The following is a 15,218-nucleotide window of genomic DNA, read 5'->3' on the forward strand; positions in this document are numbered from 1 at the left end:
TCCTGGAGGTGTCACTTTCTTCCTCTTAACAGCTCTGTGGTTATGCTTTGTTAATTCACTCAAATTAGGTCAGCAGCAAATCAGAACTGAAGAGGTAGGGAACTTACAAATCAAAAGTGGCTAGAAACAATTATTGAGAAATTACCAAGGATTTATGAAAGTAACAAATACTAATGATCAGTTGGGAGAACCTACCAAGAAAGGTGAACAAATCAAATCACAGAATAGTCCACTTTTTTCCCCCCTCAGCAACCGAAATTTTAATGTGCAAAATAACATTTTGTTTTTAATTCATTCTTAGATGTGGGCATTGCCAATACAGGAAACACAACTATCATATCTTTTAAAATGTTCAGTATTGTTTAATTATAGAATAGATAGAAATATGGATGAAAATGCATTGGGTAGGATTTATATAAGTAACTTAAGTAACAACTGCCAGTTAGTTATGATCAGCACCATGAATACGATATGGATTATTTCACATGTTTGGCTGTTTATATTTTACTCTTACACTACAGATTAAAATTGCTGAGTGAACAGAGCTCTCTGATGAGACAGTAAATGTTTTGCTACTGGACTATCTTTACCCAGTAGCAAAATTTCCATGAAATAAAATAAAAATCTATACCAAATGTTTTTATTAATTGCACTTTATTGTTAAACCAACCATTTACAATAGGAGGACAGAATACACAGTGTATCTGCAAGGTATGCTTTATTTCATTTTCCATCTGTAGTTAATATTCATTTGGAATGTTATTTTAGATTGATCTCATCAGAAATGCTTTCCTACTTAAACTACCAATGGCTTAGTTCATCTTCACCATTATCCAGTTTCATTTTGTAGGTTAAAAACAGAGTGCTGATGAAAGGTCACAGACCTGAAACGTTAACTCTGTTTCTCCCTCTCCACAGATGCTGGGTATTGCCAGCACTTTCTGTTTGTACTTCAGATTTCCAGCATCCACAGTATTTTGCTTTCATTTTGTAAGTTCTTGGACTTAACTTCATTCACCGCTTATTTCAAACCTGAAGGATGACTGGTTGAAGGAAAATCTGGCATTAGGTCAAATCAACTTGACCGAGGAATACAGCTTCAAATGGTACCAAAATGATGCTGTGATTTCACATGAGACTTAACTATAAACATTAGGGGAAAGCTTTTAATATATAGTATTGTAAATTCTAAGCAATTCTGAAAAAAGCATGGTTGAATAAAAATGTAAGTATCTTTTAAGAGAATTGAGAAAAATGCACTCTATCCAAACTTTATCAAAGTCAGGTGAGTTTAAACAACTGGAAGATTGACCTCAAGCTCGGTTCTTCAATTTCTGACCTTATCAATGTCTTCAATATTGTTTAAACCTATACAGTATTTTGAAAGGAATAAAACATCTAAACAGTGAAAAAGGTAGAAATGATAAATAATCAGATATTTCAATCACTAATACCAGGAACCATTTAGGAATCAGATTTCAGTGCTTACTGAAACCTGCAGTAGGAAGTATGGTTTACACTCCCAATCTGGTGGGTTCACAAACTTGGCTGGACCTTGACAGAAGGCATCAAGTGGAACTCAGGCACTTATCTACAGGAAACGAGGAACTCCAGAGGGTAAGGCAATGAATATCGTGTCTGCTCATCTCCCAACAGGTAGCTTAGGCAGCATTAGCCAGGGTCTAAGTGCAGACTTCGTTAAGATGAAGAATAATATATAAACTAACTGGTACACTAATTGTCTGACAATAACAGTTTTATATTGTTGCTAGAAGATAAATACAGAAAACACATGCATCAACTTAACACATTTAAAGTGAGACACAGAGATAACAGTAATTGGTACATGGATGATTTTAACCTTAGATCCCTTAAAGCGCTGGTAGTAAACAGAGACCAGCTACTACACGTTTAAATATGAATAGGATGCAAATATTTTTTCAAGAAAAATTCAGCTAATCATCATGTTTATGATTTGGTGATGTGCTGGAAAGTTGATAGTCATTGGAAGATGTCAGTGGCCTAAAAATATTTGCAAAAATAGTGACTATGTTTAGGCCACAATAATTTGGGTATTTACAGTAACCTCGCCCTCTGTCCTGATCGGTTTCCATAAATAAAATCACTATTCTAACAAAGACTGTTCTGAAATTGAAAAAATACTGCCTGTTCCAAGCCCTACAGAGAACCCATCATACTATATGCTTTAATACTATTATTTACAAGTGTGCAGAGTTATATAAATTGGCTTTCAACATTAGATGTTTGTAATTTGTGTTTAAATATATTACTAAATTACATCTGTGAGAAGCCTGTAAATGGGAACAACTTGGTGGCACCAGCAACATAGAATTATTTGAACAGTCCAACTAATTAAATACCAGTGATGTACTCCAGCAGACTCAGGTTTGTGTTTTAAGATACACTCTTATATATTTTTATATAAATTTACCTCCCCGCCCTTACTTAAAAAGCACTTAATATCTGCTCTCCATCTTTAATGCATTTCTGGAGCGTGGACTCGACGTTCTATCATTGACCCATAAACTGTTACACATTTTTACTGAACAGCTGAGCTACTGACAATGGAATCACACGTTCAATCAGATTTGAGAACCCAAGTTTTCAAACTATAATAAAAATGGCAGCCAGACTAGGAGGTCAATTACATAATGGTAATTTTTTTAAAAAGTTAATTCTTTATAAAAAAAAAATGCATAGAAACGTATTTTACAAATGAATACTTGAGAATAAAACCATTGTATATAGGGCCTTATTCTGGCCTTGTTCAAAAGTATACTGGTCTCACTAGTTTCCATTTTACAGACTTACAGCTGACCTATATAACTTTGCTTATGAGTATGCTGTACACACAGATCAGGTAAAGGTCCAAAATTAAATATTGCACCTTTAACCCATCATAAAATACTTGCAATTTGAGATCGCGACTGTGCAAAAAATTGTGTTGTTAAACAATTTAGTTTAATCAGGATTCAGCCTGTCAAAGTTTGTACAGATGCAACTGTAGTAAAATTCAATACGTTTACGTAGAATTAATGCAGTAAGTTAAGAGAACAGACCACATTTTAAAGCATAAGTTATGTGCTGAATTGGTTTATTTTAGCAGGAAAAGTTGGAATGTTTGAAATCAAATTTTGGAAACTTCTGCCACTATAAAGTGTATATCTAGGGGTTAACTTTCTCATGCACACGTGTAAACAAATCAGACATTAATTGCATAAATCTTTACATTAAAATATACAATCAACTGCTCTAATGACTACCCATTTAGAAATCCATACAAGAAAAGCCTACTGTTTACACTGAAACAGATGTTGTCCCTGAGAGGAAATAGAAGACACTAGTAATGGCATTTCCAAGGTTTGAAACAGACCTTCATACAATCAACGGTACATTTAACTGTCAGAATCCCAACAGTAAAGTCATTCCATTCATTCTTGGTGGCTTCTGGTTGCAGATGCGTGGAATGACAGGACTTGAAGTTTCCTGTAATTCAGACACTTCCTTTAGAATTTCCTGGTTGTGCAATGCCGTATGGTAATCAGCATTTCAGTACAAGTATTACACTGAGCTATGCAGGTTATTGGTCAATCTTCTTGTAGAATATTTATTATTTCAGCAGGTAACTAAATTCTGCTAACTATTTGCTGTCTCTGAATTCTTTTGGTTGAATTTCAGAATTCTTCTTGAAGTCCTATTGAATTGATCTGCTTTAAGTGGATTTCTTTCACAACGCAGATGTGACTATTTAAGCTGCACACAGGACAATACTGTCCAGGAGACATGTGATTTGTACTTCAAAATAGGCTTCTTCTGGAAATGCGATGGGTAGGAAAACAGATTAGTTGAATCACGTATCTTTTTCTGTATCTGTCACTTGTTTTATCTTTCGACTCTGAACTATCTGGAATGATGCTCCAGCTACCTGTTTCAGTTGGCTCTCCAGTGCACTTCGGAGATTATCGGTTTTAAAGTTGGGCACGGGATCAAGGCTAATGATCAACTTACCATTATTGTCTTGATGGCTTTCATCCACACTTGACCTTACGTCTCTCTTTCTTCTACGAAGGTCACCGCCTCCCTGACCTCCATCAAGTTTCAAGTCTTTGTATGGTTCACCATTCTTCTGGCTTGGATTCTTTTCCTTATGTTTTGGCAGTGCATTTGGGTCCACATGCTGAAGGTCAATGTTTTCATCTAAAGCCTTTTCTTTTCTCTGACTTTTCATTGGATCTTCCTCAACCTTCCTTTCATCAGATTCTTGTGCTCGGTCAATAAGATTTTCTCCTTGATTTTTGTGAATTTTACCTGCATTCACAGACCAATGGATCTTTTCCTTTCCGTCTTCAATATCAATATGTCCACCCAACTGGTTATTCTTTTCCTGAAATAAACTCCCATCTCTGACTTTCACTTCCTCAATCTTCTCATCATTCCCATGTTTTTCTACTTGTCCATCTTTTAAACGTTTGGTCTCAATTTCCAATTCAATCTTATGAATTTCATCTTTTGATTTTGCTTTAATACCGAGACCTTCGTAAACCTTTGGAACTTTGGCTCCATTATCTGGGACATTTAGATTTCTATTTCCAGCATCAGGTCCTTCCCTTTCAACTTTGACCCCATTCTCCAAGGGAACATTTGGATTTCTAACTCCATGTTCTTGGGCAGATTTTGCTCCTTCATCAGGCGGAGCAGCCTTTGGAATTTCAGCATTAGATTGTGGCATCACCCTTTCACCATCCCTACCTTTTGAGAGGTTTGCGTTCCCAATTTTTTGGATGACTTCTTTAATTTTATCTCTAGGCTGAGGGGCAACTTTGTGAGCTTCAATATTAACTCCAATTTCACCATTCTGTTTGGAATCACGAACTTGATCCCGGTTTTCTGGGACATTGCCCCGAGCCTCTTGCAAAGTATCTTTCGGTTCAATGTTATGCTTTTTGTGGTCAGCTGCTAGTAGATCCTGACCAAACTTAGGAGAGTCACCCTGGGAATCAGCATTGGGCTTCTCTACCTTCTGCCCGTTCATAGCATCAACATTTTGCACTTGATCTTCATTTTCTTCACCTGTCTGCTCCTTCACAGGGTTTTCATTGGCTATAGAAATAAAAAGACAGGTGATGCAACTATTTTGCAGGAACACACTAAGCCAAGGCATGAGAAAAGACCAACGTAGCTCAATATGATTCTACATTTATACTAAGAAATGCCTATTTTGTCCCCAGCTCTGTTCTTAACCAAGAATTTGGTAAACTATGCGAAGCACACGCAACTTGGTGCTTGATGGCAGTTTCTTCCAAAAGTTTACAATATTAGTTGACTTAAATTTAGCTGTTTCTTAAACTCCAAATTTTCTCCCTTGGTTTCTTTAGAACCACTTCCCAATTGCCACTTCATCATAACATTATAAACTCACATCATGTCCCCATGTCCCTCAAACCTGTTTTACTAGGGGAAAATAAAGTCTCCAGAAGTCTTTTTGTATAGCTCAACAACTTTTTTTTTATTCTTTCATGGGATGTGGGTGTCACTGACAGGCCAGCATTTGTTACTCATCCCTAATTGCCCGTGAACTGAGTGGCTTGCTAGGCCATTTCAGAGGACAGTTAAGAATCAACCACATTGTTGTGGGTCTGGAGTCACATGTAGGCTAGACCAGGTAACGACAGCAGATTTCTTTCTGCAAAGACATTAGTGAACCAGATGGGTTTTTATAACAATCGATGATAGTTTCATGGCACCATTACTGAGACTAGTTTTCAATTCCAGATTTTTAATTAATTGAATTTAAATTCCACCAGCTGCCATGGTGGGATTTGAACCTGTGTCCCCAGGGCAGGGCCTCTGGATTACTAGTCCAGTGACACTATACCACCATCTCCATAAATCCTATTGATTAATCTTGTAGCTTTCCTGTGGAATTATTCAAAGGCACAGGTAATTAGGTGCAATACTCCAAACAACAGTATTAATGCATTACAGATCAACATAATTTCCTTGGAATATATTAACTTAATTATACAAAATCTATATTCCATCTGCCTTGGTAGTCACAGTGTTACACTGTGGTGATTTTCAGAGAGTCTAGCGTTCAACCTGCTCCACATTTTGTAAAATCCATCACTTAGCCATTTTAAAAAGGCTGTACTTGTACACATAATCTTACATCTACTAATACTGCATGTTCCTGAACATGCATCTGCTCGGGTGAATAAAGCTGTAGATCCATTTAAATGGGATGAAACCCCCTCAACACAAATGAGTCAATTTTTATATAGCTACAAACAATAGACACTCAAATCCAGATTTCTCAGTCATTAATATTGGCCCCATGATTCTTAGAGGCATTTGCGCCAATATTGTGCGGTGACAGCAGGACTGCCAGCTGCTGATCCACTCAAGTGTTGACCCTTCCACTAAACGTAGAACCAGTTTGTGCATAGCAATTCCTGTGCAACACGAGAGTACTGAGATGCGGGGCGGGAAGGGGGTGGTGGTGGTGGTGGAAATTTCAGGTGCAGCTTTAAGTAGCATGGAATGGCAGAAGATTTCAGTAGCAGGCTGGGGAAGCAGCAATTAGTTAACCTTTTGCTGGACTCAGTTGATTGGTAGGTTGCTGTAATAGATGGCTCATGTAAGATTTTGTGGTACACATCCAAATATACACATTATCTGCTACATTCTCGTCAGCTACTAACCATTTACGCCTTCAGAAAATTTGTTGCACACTAATTACTTTCCCGAAAACTGAATTCAAACTAAATACCTTCACTTTTTAGCAATGATACATTGATTCAGCAAACTGCATTCGTTTAATAGAAACATTTACTCTGAAAAAAGGTCTTTGAAGCTTCTAAACTATTCCTTTATATAATTGTTTCATTATAGGTAAATCAATTACTGAACTAATGCTTATAATTATATCACTAAGTGAAAATGCTGCATGATCACGAGAGCATGAATTTGTTCATGGGATGTGGGCATCGCTGGCTAGGCCAGCATTTATTCCCCATCCCTAATTGCCCTCGAGAAGGTGGTGGTGAGCTGCCTTCTTGAACCGCTGCAGTCCATGTGGGGTAGGTACACCTTCAGTACTGTTAGGAAGGGTGTTCCAGAATTTTGACCCAGTGACTGTGAAGGAACAGCGATACAGTTCCAAGTCAGGATGCTGTCTGGCGTGGAGGGGAACTTGCAGGTGGTGGCGTTCCATGCACCTGCTGCCTTTGTCCTTCTAGGTGGTAGAGGTCGCGGGTTTGGAAGGTGCTGTCTAAGGAGCCTTGGTGCGTTGCTGCAGTGCATCTTGTAGATGCTACACACTGCTGCCACTGTGCGTCGGTGGTGGAGGGAATGAATGTTTGTGGATGGGGTGCCAATCAAGCAGGCTGCTTTGTCCTGAATGGTGTCAAGCTTCTTGAGTGTTGTTGGAGCTGCACTCATCCAGGCAAGTGGAGTGTATTCCATTAGGACTTGTGCCTAGTAGATGGTACACAGGCTTTGGTGAGTCAGGAGGTGAGTTACTTGCCGCAGGATTCCTAGCCTCTGACCTGCTCGTGTAGCCACGTTATTTATATTACTACTCCAGTTTAGTTTCTGGGCAATGATGAGTCCCAGGATGTTGATATTGGGGGATTCAGCGATCGTAATACCATTGAATGTCAAGGGGAGATGGTTAGATTCTCTCTTGTTGGAGATGGTCATTGCCTGACACTTAATTGGCAAGTAACATTCATGCCACACATCAGCCGAAGCCTGGATATTGTCCAGGTCTTGCTGCATTTCTACACGAACTGCTTCAGTATCTGAGGAGTTGCGAATGGTGCTGAACATTGTGCAATCATCAGCGAATATCCCCACTTCTGACCTTATGATGGAAGGTCATTGATGAAGCAGCTGAAGATGGTTGTGCCTAGGACACTATCCTGAGGAACCCTGCAGTGATGACCTGGAGCCGAGATGATTGGCCTCCAGCAACCTCAACCATCTTCCTTTGTGCTAGGTACGACTGTAACCAGCGGAGAGTTTTCCCTGATTCCCATTGACTCGAGTTTTGCTGGGGCTCCTTGATGATATACTCAGTCAAATGCTGCCTTGATGTCAAGGGCAGCCACTCTCACCTGTTCAGTTCTTTTGTCCATGTTTGAACTAACACTGTCATGAGTTCTGGAGCCGAGTGGCCCTGGTGGAACCCAAACTGAGCATCACTGAGCAGCTTATTGCTTAGCAAGTGCCGTTTGATAGCACTGTCGATGACACCTTCCATCACTTTACTGATGATTGAAAGTAGACTGATGGGGCGGTATTAGCCAGGTTGGATTTGTGTGGTCTCCTCTACATTGGGGAGACCAAGCGCAGACTGGGTGACCGCTTTGCGGAACATCTCCGCTCAGTCCGCAAGCAGGACCCTGAGCTTCCGGTTGCTTGCCATTTCAACACTCCCCCCTGCTCTCATGCTCACATCTCTGTCCTGGGATTGCTGCAGTGTTCCAGTGAACATCAACGCAAGCTCGAGGAACAGCATCTCATCTACCGATTAGGCACACTACAACCTGCCGGACTGAACATTGAGTTCAATAATTTCAGAGCATGACAGCCCCCCACTTTACTTTCATTTTTAGTCATTTTTAGTTATTTTTTCTTCCTTTTTTTTGCATTCCTTTTTACATTTTTTGCATTTATTTCATTTTATCTTAGTTTGTTCAGTTTGCTTACCCACTGTTTTTTTTCAGGTTGTTTTTCTTCAGGTTTGCACTTGCTGATGTTCTATATTCAGTATATTCACACCTAATCTGTACTAATGCTTTGTCTTTCAAAACACCATTAACATATTGTTTGCCTTTGCTCTGTGACCTTTTGGTCAGCTATGTGGCCTGGTCCAATCTGCACCTTCTCCTTTGTTATCTCTTGCCCAACCCCCACCTCACTTGTTTATAATCTGTGACTTTTCTAATATTTGTCAGTTCCGAAGAAGGGTCACTGACCCGAAACGTTAACTCTGCTTCTCTTTCTACAGATGCTGCCAGACCTGCTGAGTGAATCCAGCATTTCTTGTTTTTGTTTTGGATTTGTCCTGCTTTTGTGTACAGGACATACCTGGGCAATTTTCCGCACTGCCAGTTTGCTGCCAGTGTTGTAGCTGTACCGGAACGGCTTGGCTAGTAGCGCGGCAAGCTCTGGAGCACAGATCTTCCGTACTATTGCCAGAATGTTGTCAGGGCCCATAGCCTTTGCAGTATCCAGTGCCTTCAATCGTTTCTTGATATCACGCAGAGTGCATCAAATTGGCTGAAGACTGGCATCTGTGCTGCTGGGGAGTTCAGGAGTAGGTTGAGATAGATCATCCACTCGGCACATCTGGCTGAAGATTGTTGCAAATGCCTTATCTTGCGCACTGATGTGCTGGGCTCCCCCATCATTGAGGATGGGGATGTTTGTGGAGCCACCGCCTCAAGTTAGTTTTTAATTGTTCACCACCATTCATGACTGGATGTGGCAGGACTGCAGAGCTTAGATCCGATCCGTCGGTTATGGGATTGCTTAACTCTGTCTATCGCAAGCTTCTTACGCTGTTTGGCACGCAAGTAATCCTATGTTGCAGCTTCACCAAGTTGACACCTCATTTTGTGGTATGCCAGGTGCTGCTCCTGGCATATCCTCCTGCACTCTTCATTGAACCAGGGTTGGTCCCCTGCCTTGACAGTAATGGCAGAGTGGGGAATATGCTCGGCCATGAGGTTACAGATTGTGGTAGAGTACAATTCTGCTGCTGCTGATGGCCCACAGCGCCTCATGGATGCCTAGTTTTGCATTGCTAGATCTGTTCGAAATCTATCCCATTTAGCACAGTGGTCATGCCACACAATACAATGGAGGGTATCCTCAATGTGAAGACGGGACTGTGTCTCCACAAGGACTGTGCAATGGCCACTCCTACCAATACTGTCATGGACAGATGCATCTGTGGCAGGCAGATTGGTGAGGATGAGGTCAAGTAGGTTTTTCACACTTGTTGGTTCCCTCACCACCTGCTGCAGACCCAGTCTAGCAGTTATGTCCTTTAGGGCTCGGCCAGCTCGGTCAATAGTGGTGCTACCAAGCCTCTCTTGGTGATGGACATTGAAGTCCCCCACCCAGAGAACATTATGTGCCCTGGCCACCCTCAATGCTTCCTCCAAGTGCTGTTCAACATGGAGGAGTACTGATTCATCAGCTGAGGGGGGGCAGTAGGTGGTAATCAGCAGGAAATTTCCTTGCCCATGTTTGACCTGATGCCATGAGACTTCATGGGGTCTGGAGTCGATGTTGAGGACTCCCAGGGAAAATCCCTCCCTACTGTATACCACTGTGCTGCCGCCTCTGCTGTGTCTGACCTGCTGGTGGGACAGGACATACCTGGGGATGGTGATGGCAGTGTCTGGGACATTGTCAGTAAGGTAAGATTTGGCGAGTATGACTATGTCAGGCTGTTGCTTGACTAATCTGTGGGACAGCTCTCCCAACTTTGGCACAAGCCTCCAGATGTTAGGAACGAGGACTTTGCAGGGTCGACAGGGCTGGGTTTGCCATCGTCGTTTCTGGTGCCTAGGTTGATGCCGGGTAGTCCGTTCGGTTTCATTCCTTATTGACTTCGTAGCGGTTGGATATAACTGAGTGGCTTGCTAGGCCATTTTCAGAGGGCATTTAAGAGTCAACTACATGACTGTGGGTCTGGAGTCATATGTAGACCAGATTTCCTTCCCTCAAGGACATTAGTGAACCAGATGGTTTTTTTTGTTATAACAATCGACAATGGTTTCATGGCCATCATTAGACTGCCATGGTGGGATTCGAACCCATGTCCCAAGAGCAATTCCCTGGGTCTCTGGGTTACTAGTCCAGTGACAACAACACTATGCCACTGCCTCCTCACCTTAAGGGAAGGAATTACAAACAAATATATACTTGACAAGTACACATGACAGCTAAGATGGAGTGTATTTCAAGGTTGTGAGGTAATCAAAAAAGGTTAAAATGATGGAAGATGCAACAAGACACTGTTTCAAATATATCCTGTTCCTACAGAACTTAAGATAACATGGATATGATGCTTATGAGTAGTCATATATTATAAAATATTAATACTTCCCCGATGGGAAGGAAAAGTACTAGAGTTGTGATAACAGACCGATAGTCTACCAAATCATGCAAAAGGACTGGCCAATAATGAAGAAATATTCTTGCTAACATACTATTGGGTACTTAAATAAGACTGATTGTAATAAAGGCATTAGTTCCATGTACTTATTGTAATTTACCAAATATCAACAATGATTACCTTTCTTTTCTTACAGAAAAAGGTCACCGAATTCACATTGGCGACAGACAAATGAGAGCATTTTATATGCTTACAGGATAATATATTGCAGATTTCAATACCTCATGTCTGTTCGATAAAGGTCACACAATAATGACTGATTATTTAAAGGGAAATACATTGTAGTACAAGATATTCCAGCACCTAGCTATATATTAAAAAATACAACTTGGAGATAATGTAAATTTTACTTTTGATTTCCAATGCAGAAGACGCTACCATTTTCCATTCCTGCTTACAACATTAAGTAACTTTGATGACTGTTGATGCCACATTAATGCAAACAGTTGTGTGACTTGTCTCAATCTCATGCCTTATGTTAAATCAATGTGATCTAGATTGAGGAAATCGAATCTCTCCAGTAAAGTAGTGTTTCCCAATGTGATAAAGCATTACTTAGTTTTGTTCTGTTCTTCATAATGACTCTTACCCTGCTCTCCTTTGTCCTCATCATCAATCCTTTGCTGGTGGATCTCCTTATGTTGTTCCTGAATGACAGCTAACAGTTTCTCCTGTTGGTCTAAAAGTCGCTTCTGCTGTTCTTGCTGTTCTTTAATCACATTCAGTAGAACTATATGGTCCATATGTTTTTCATCCTCTGCATTAGAAAAAGGGCAAACATGAAATCAACAATTTTCTGCTAAACAAAATGATAGATGAATTTTTGCTCTATATGTTTAAACCTACACAATTGTTCATTCTAGGTTATAATTTAGATAATTTTTAGTATAATAAAAACAGGGATAGGCCATTCAGCCCCTCATGCCTCTTCTGCTTTTCAGTTAGATCATGGCTGATCTGCACCTGAATTAAAAGGGGCTGGGAGCAGGGGGGTGGGGGGGAAGGAAAAGGGGAATATCAGTGTGTTAACATAAAGACTTAAAGTTAATTCAAGGCCTATTAATACAGTCCTGAGGTAGTCAACATTTCACAGTAGAGTACATGTTTGCTACTCAGTTAATTCTAGTGAGATGATCTAAAACACTGTGCCAAGGTGTGATAAGAAATTGGGTCATGTTTGTGATTCCCCATACTATCACAGCAAGCAAACTATATTGTTCTACAGGAAGGAAGGTCACACCATGTGCCGACAAGTTGCCTGTCCATCTCTTAAAATAGTAAATGTGCATATCATGGAAGGGTGTAGGGAGTTAAAATAAAGGCTGCGTTTGCTGACAATGCTACCACTAGGTGGCGCTGCAGTGGCACATGCACAAATGCAGCATGTGCCACTAAAACGTCACAGTCTGCGACTTCAGGCAGCTGCCAGGACTAAAGATGGCGCTGCTCAAATAATCACACGAAGGCAACCTAACCTAAACACATGGCAGCACACAATGGTGGGCAGGAGGGAGAGCGCGAGCGGGCCGGGGACAGGGGGGAGCGGAGCGGGACAGGGGGGCAGGGAGCGGAGCAGCCAGAGAAAGCAGCGAGCGGAGAGCGGAGTGGCCAAAAGAGTGGAGCAGCAAGGTGTTGGGGGGGGGGGGGGAGAAGCGGAGCTTGATGCATGCGTGAATACCCGTTGGTGTTGCATTGCTGTATGTGTAAAGTGCATGCGCAGAGGCCAACCAGGCGCATTGCCGAAGATGCACACGTCACGCAATGACGTCATCGGCACATACGCTAACCAGTCCTGGCAAGTCGGAACGCAGCACACGCGCAGAGAGCAGGAGCCCGTCTGCGCATGTGCGCACCTTGGCGCAGCCTGATGACGTGGCCAGCTGCGTTGTCAGGAATCACTTTGTAAAATAAATGAGCTAAAACAAGTGAACTAATTCAATTAAATATGCAAATTCTGCAGAGTACAACTTGGGAACAGTAGAGCTTTCAGTTTTGTTTCTTATTCCGATCTGTTGTGTTGATTCAGAAAGGGGAAAGCTACATGCTGCATTGATTAGCATTTGTTTAGTGCACAAGGAAAATTGCTATAGGCCAGAATTTTTCAAAACTCACTTCATTTGTTTTGCAATTATGAACTAAAGCAATTTATGATGCCATGAGAGGATAGTTTTAACAAAATAGCAGTGATATTCCATTGATAAATACTTAAAAAATTAAAAAGAAACTGGTAAATAGGGTGTGGGAGGGTAAAGAGAGAAAGATGATATGGAGAACAACTGAGACAAACGGTATTATACTTGCAACATAATAAAGTATTTCAATACCGTAAAAAAAAATGGTACAGCTCCATCTACTTCCTGTCACAACTCACCCTCTGCCCCTTCAGCTGGCTTTCCATCTTGCTTTTCTTCTAAAATTACATTTTCACTGTCCCTCTCATCACGGATATGTGGTTGTTGCACTTCAGCTTCATCAACTTTTTCTGGAGCTGGCAAATCCCACTTATTACCTTAATGGGGCAGGCAGAAAAAAATAATCAAACTGCCATCTCCATGTATAACTAATTTATTTACAAATGTCAACAAAAATCAGGATTAGTACAGCGCTAGAACATGAATTTGGCTAACAATGTTTTTATAAACATTATTTGTGTTTTTTAGTCAATTGCAGAAACAATTTTCTGACACTAGAGGGCTTCAATGTCCTTCATAAATTCAATGCAGTGAATATAAAACTGGTATGCAAGATTGAGCGACACATTGGGCTGAATTATAATGGCCCTCTGACGTTGGGGGTCATGGCAGGGGGGCCCGGAAAATGCCTCCAGGAGGCACCCAGTTTGGGCCTCGACGCCAGGAAGGCCTCGCCCCATGTTACCAATGGCGGCAAGGGCCCCCCACCGCTCAGCGATGGGAGCAAGATCTAAATATTTAAATGAATGTAAATTAATGAATTAATAATCTACCTGCTCCTGAGATCCGATGCGAAACACTGGTTGGGAGGGGGAGCAGTTAAGTTTGCATGGTTGGGGGTGGGGAAGAGTAGGGTTAAACATTTTTGATTAGTATAGGGGGTGGTGGGAAGGGATAAGATTCATAGCTGCTAAACTTTGAGGGGGGCGGGGGGGGGGGGGGGGAAGGTCAGGATCGCAAGTTAAGTTTTTTTGGGGAAGTAATAAATTGTTTAGTCATTGCGGGGGCTGGGAGAGGGGTTTGAATCTTTTATTAATTTTTCAAAGTAAATCTATACTGCTAGTAACTTTAAAAATTAAAATTCAATGGAAGTACTTGAAGCTCTTTAAAAACGGCGCCGGCACCTACACAGGGCCCCATTGCTGGGGGCTAAACGCATCCCCCCTCCACGTCATCAGGGGGCGATCTTCCCTCAGCCATGTAAATGAGTCGCCATGTATAATATCGCGGCGGCTCCGCGGAGTAGAAGCCGTGCATGCGGGCCGCCATCTTAGAAGCTCGCTGCCGAAATTGGCGGTGAGCTAGTAAAATTCAACCCTTTATACTTTAGCTAGTAGGTATTTTCTGGTCGGTGGATGGCTCTTCTTTAGAAATATTAGTGGCTGTCCTGCAGTGGAGTAAGTGCCAACACCAACCATCTCATCTGGCACCAGCAGAGGTAGAGATGACCCTCTACCTTGTGAGGCACTGATATGGTGTCTGTTCTCAGAACTTGATTTTGCCAAAATGTAATCTGAACTTTTTTTTTTAAAGTTTTGTTTGATGTAGAATTTCTCAGTGGAATGTGATAGAATGGAAATTATGGAGAATGTTTCTCTGCAATTTGTCTGATGAATTACTAAAGAAAAAGTATTAGAAAGAACAATCCATTTAACCAATGAGGATAAAAACTGAGAAACATATAGGGCTGAATCTTGTTCAGCTCCCGACATCTGGCTCCGCAACGGGGGTACCGGAAGGTCACACTGGCAGAGGCCTGCCACAGAGCCCGATGCTGATATTGTTGAGGCCTGATCTGCCCGGCGGCGGTG

General features: G+C 41.3%; 1 protein-coding gene across 3 annotated transcripts in view; it reads right to left on the bottom strand.

Moving 5' to 3' along the window:
• Window positions 1–637: 637 nt before the first annotated feature.
• Window positions 638–15,218, bottom strand: part of slc38a10 (solute carrier family 38 member 10) — a 131,830-nt gene continuing 117,249 nt past the window's right edge. For all 3 annotated transcript variants that reach the window (XM_068058201.1, XM_068058202.1, XM_068058200.1), the window contains exons 14-16: window positions 13,587–13,724; window positions 11,805–11,972; window positions 638–5,121 (exon numbers count right to left, since the gene is read on the bottom strand). In XM_068058201.1, the coding sequence (XP_067914302.1) occupies window positions 3,872–5,121; window positions 11,805–11,972; window positions 13,587–13,724 (1,556 nt within the window). In that variant the 3' untranslated portion in view covers window positions 638–3,871. The remainder of the gene's footprint in view (window positions 5,122–11,804; window positions 11,973–13,586; window positions 13,725–15,218) is intronic.

This window comes from Heterodontus francisci, chromosome 26 (genome assembly GCF_036365525.1).
Source record: "Heterodontus francisci isolate sHetFra1 chromosome 26, sHetFra1.hap1, whole genome shotgun sequence".
NCBI lineage: Eukaryota > Metazoa > Chordata > Chondrichthyes > Heterodontiformes > Heterodontidae > Heterodontus > Heterodontus francisci.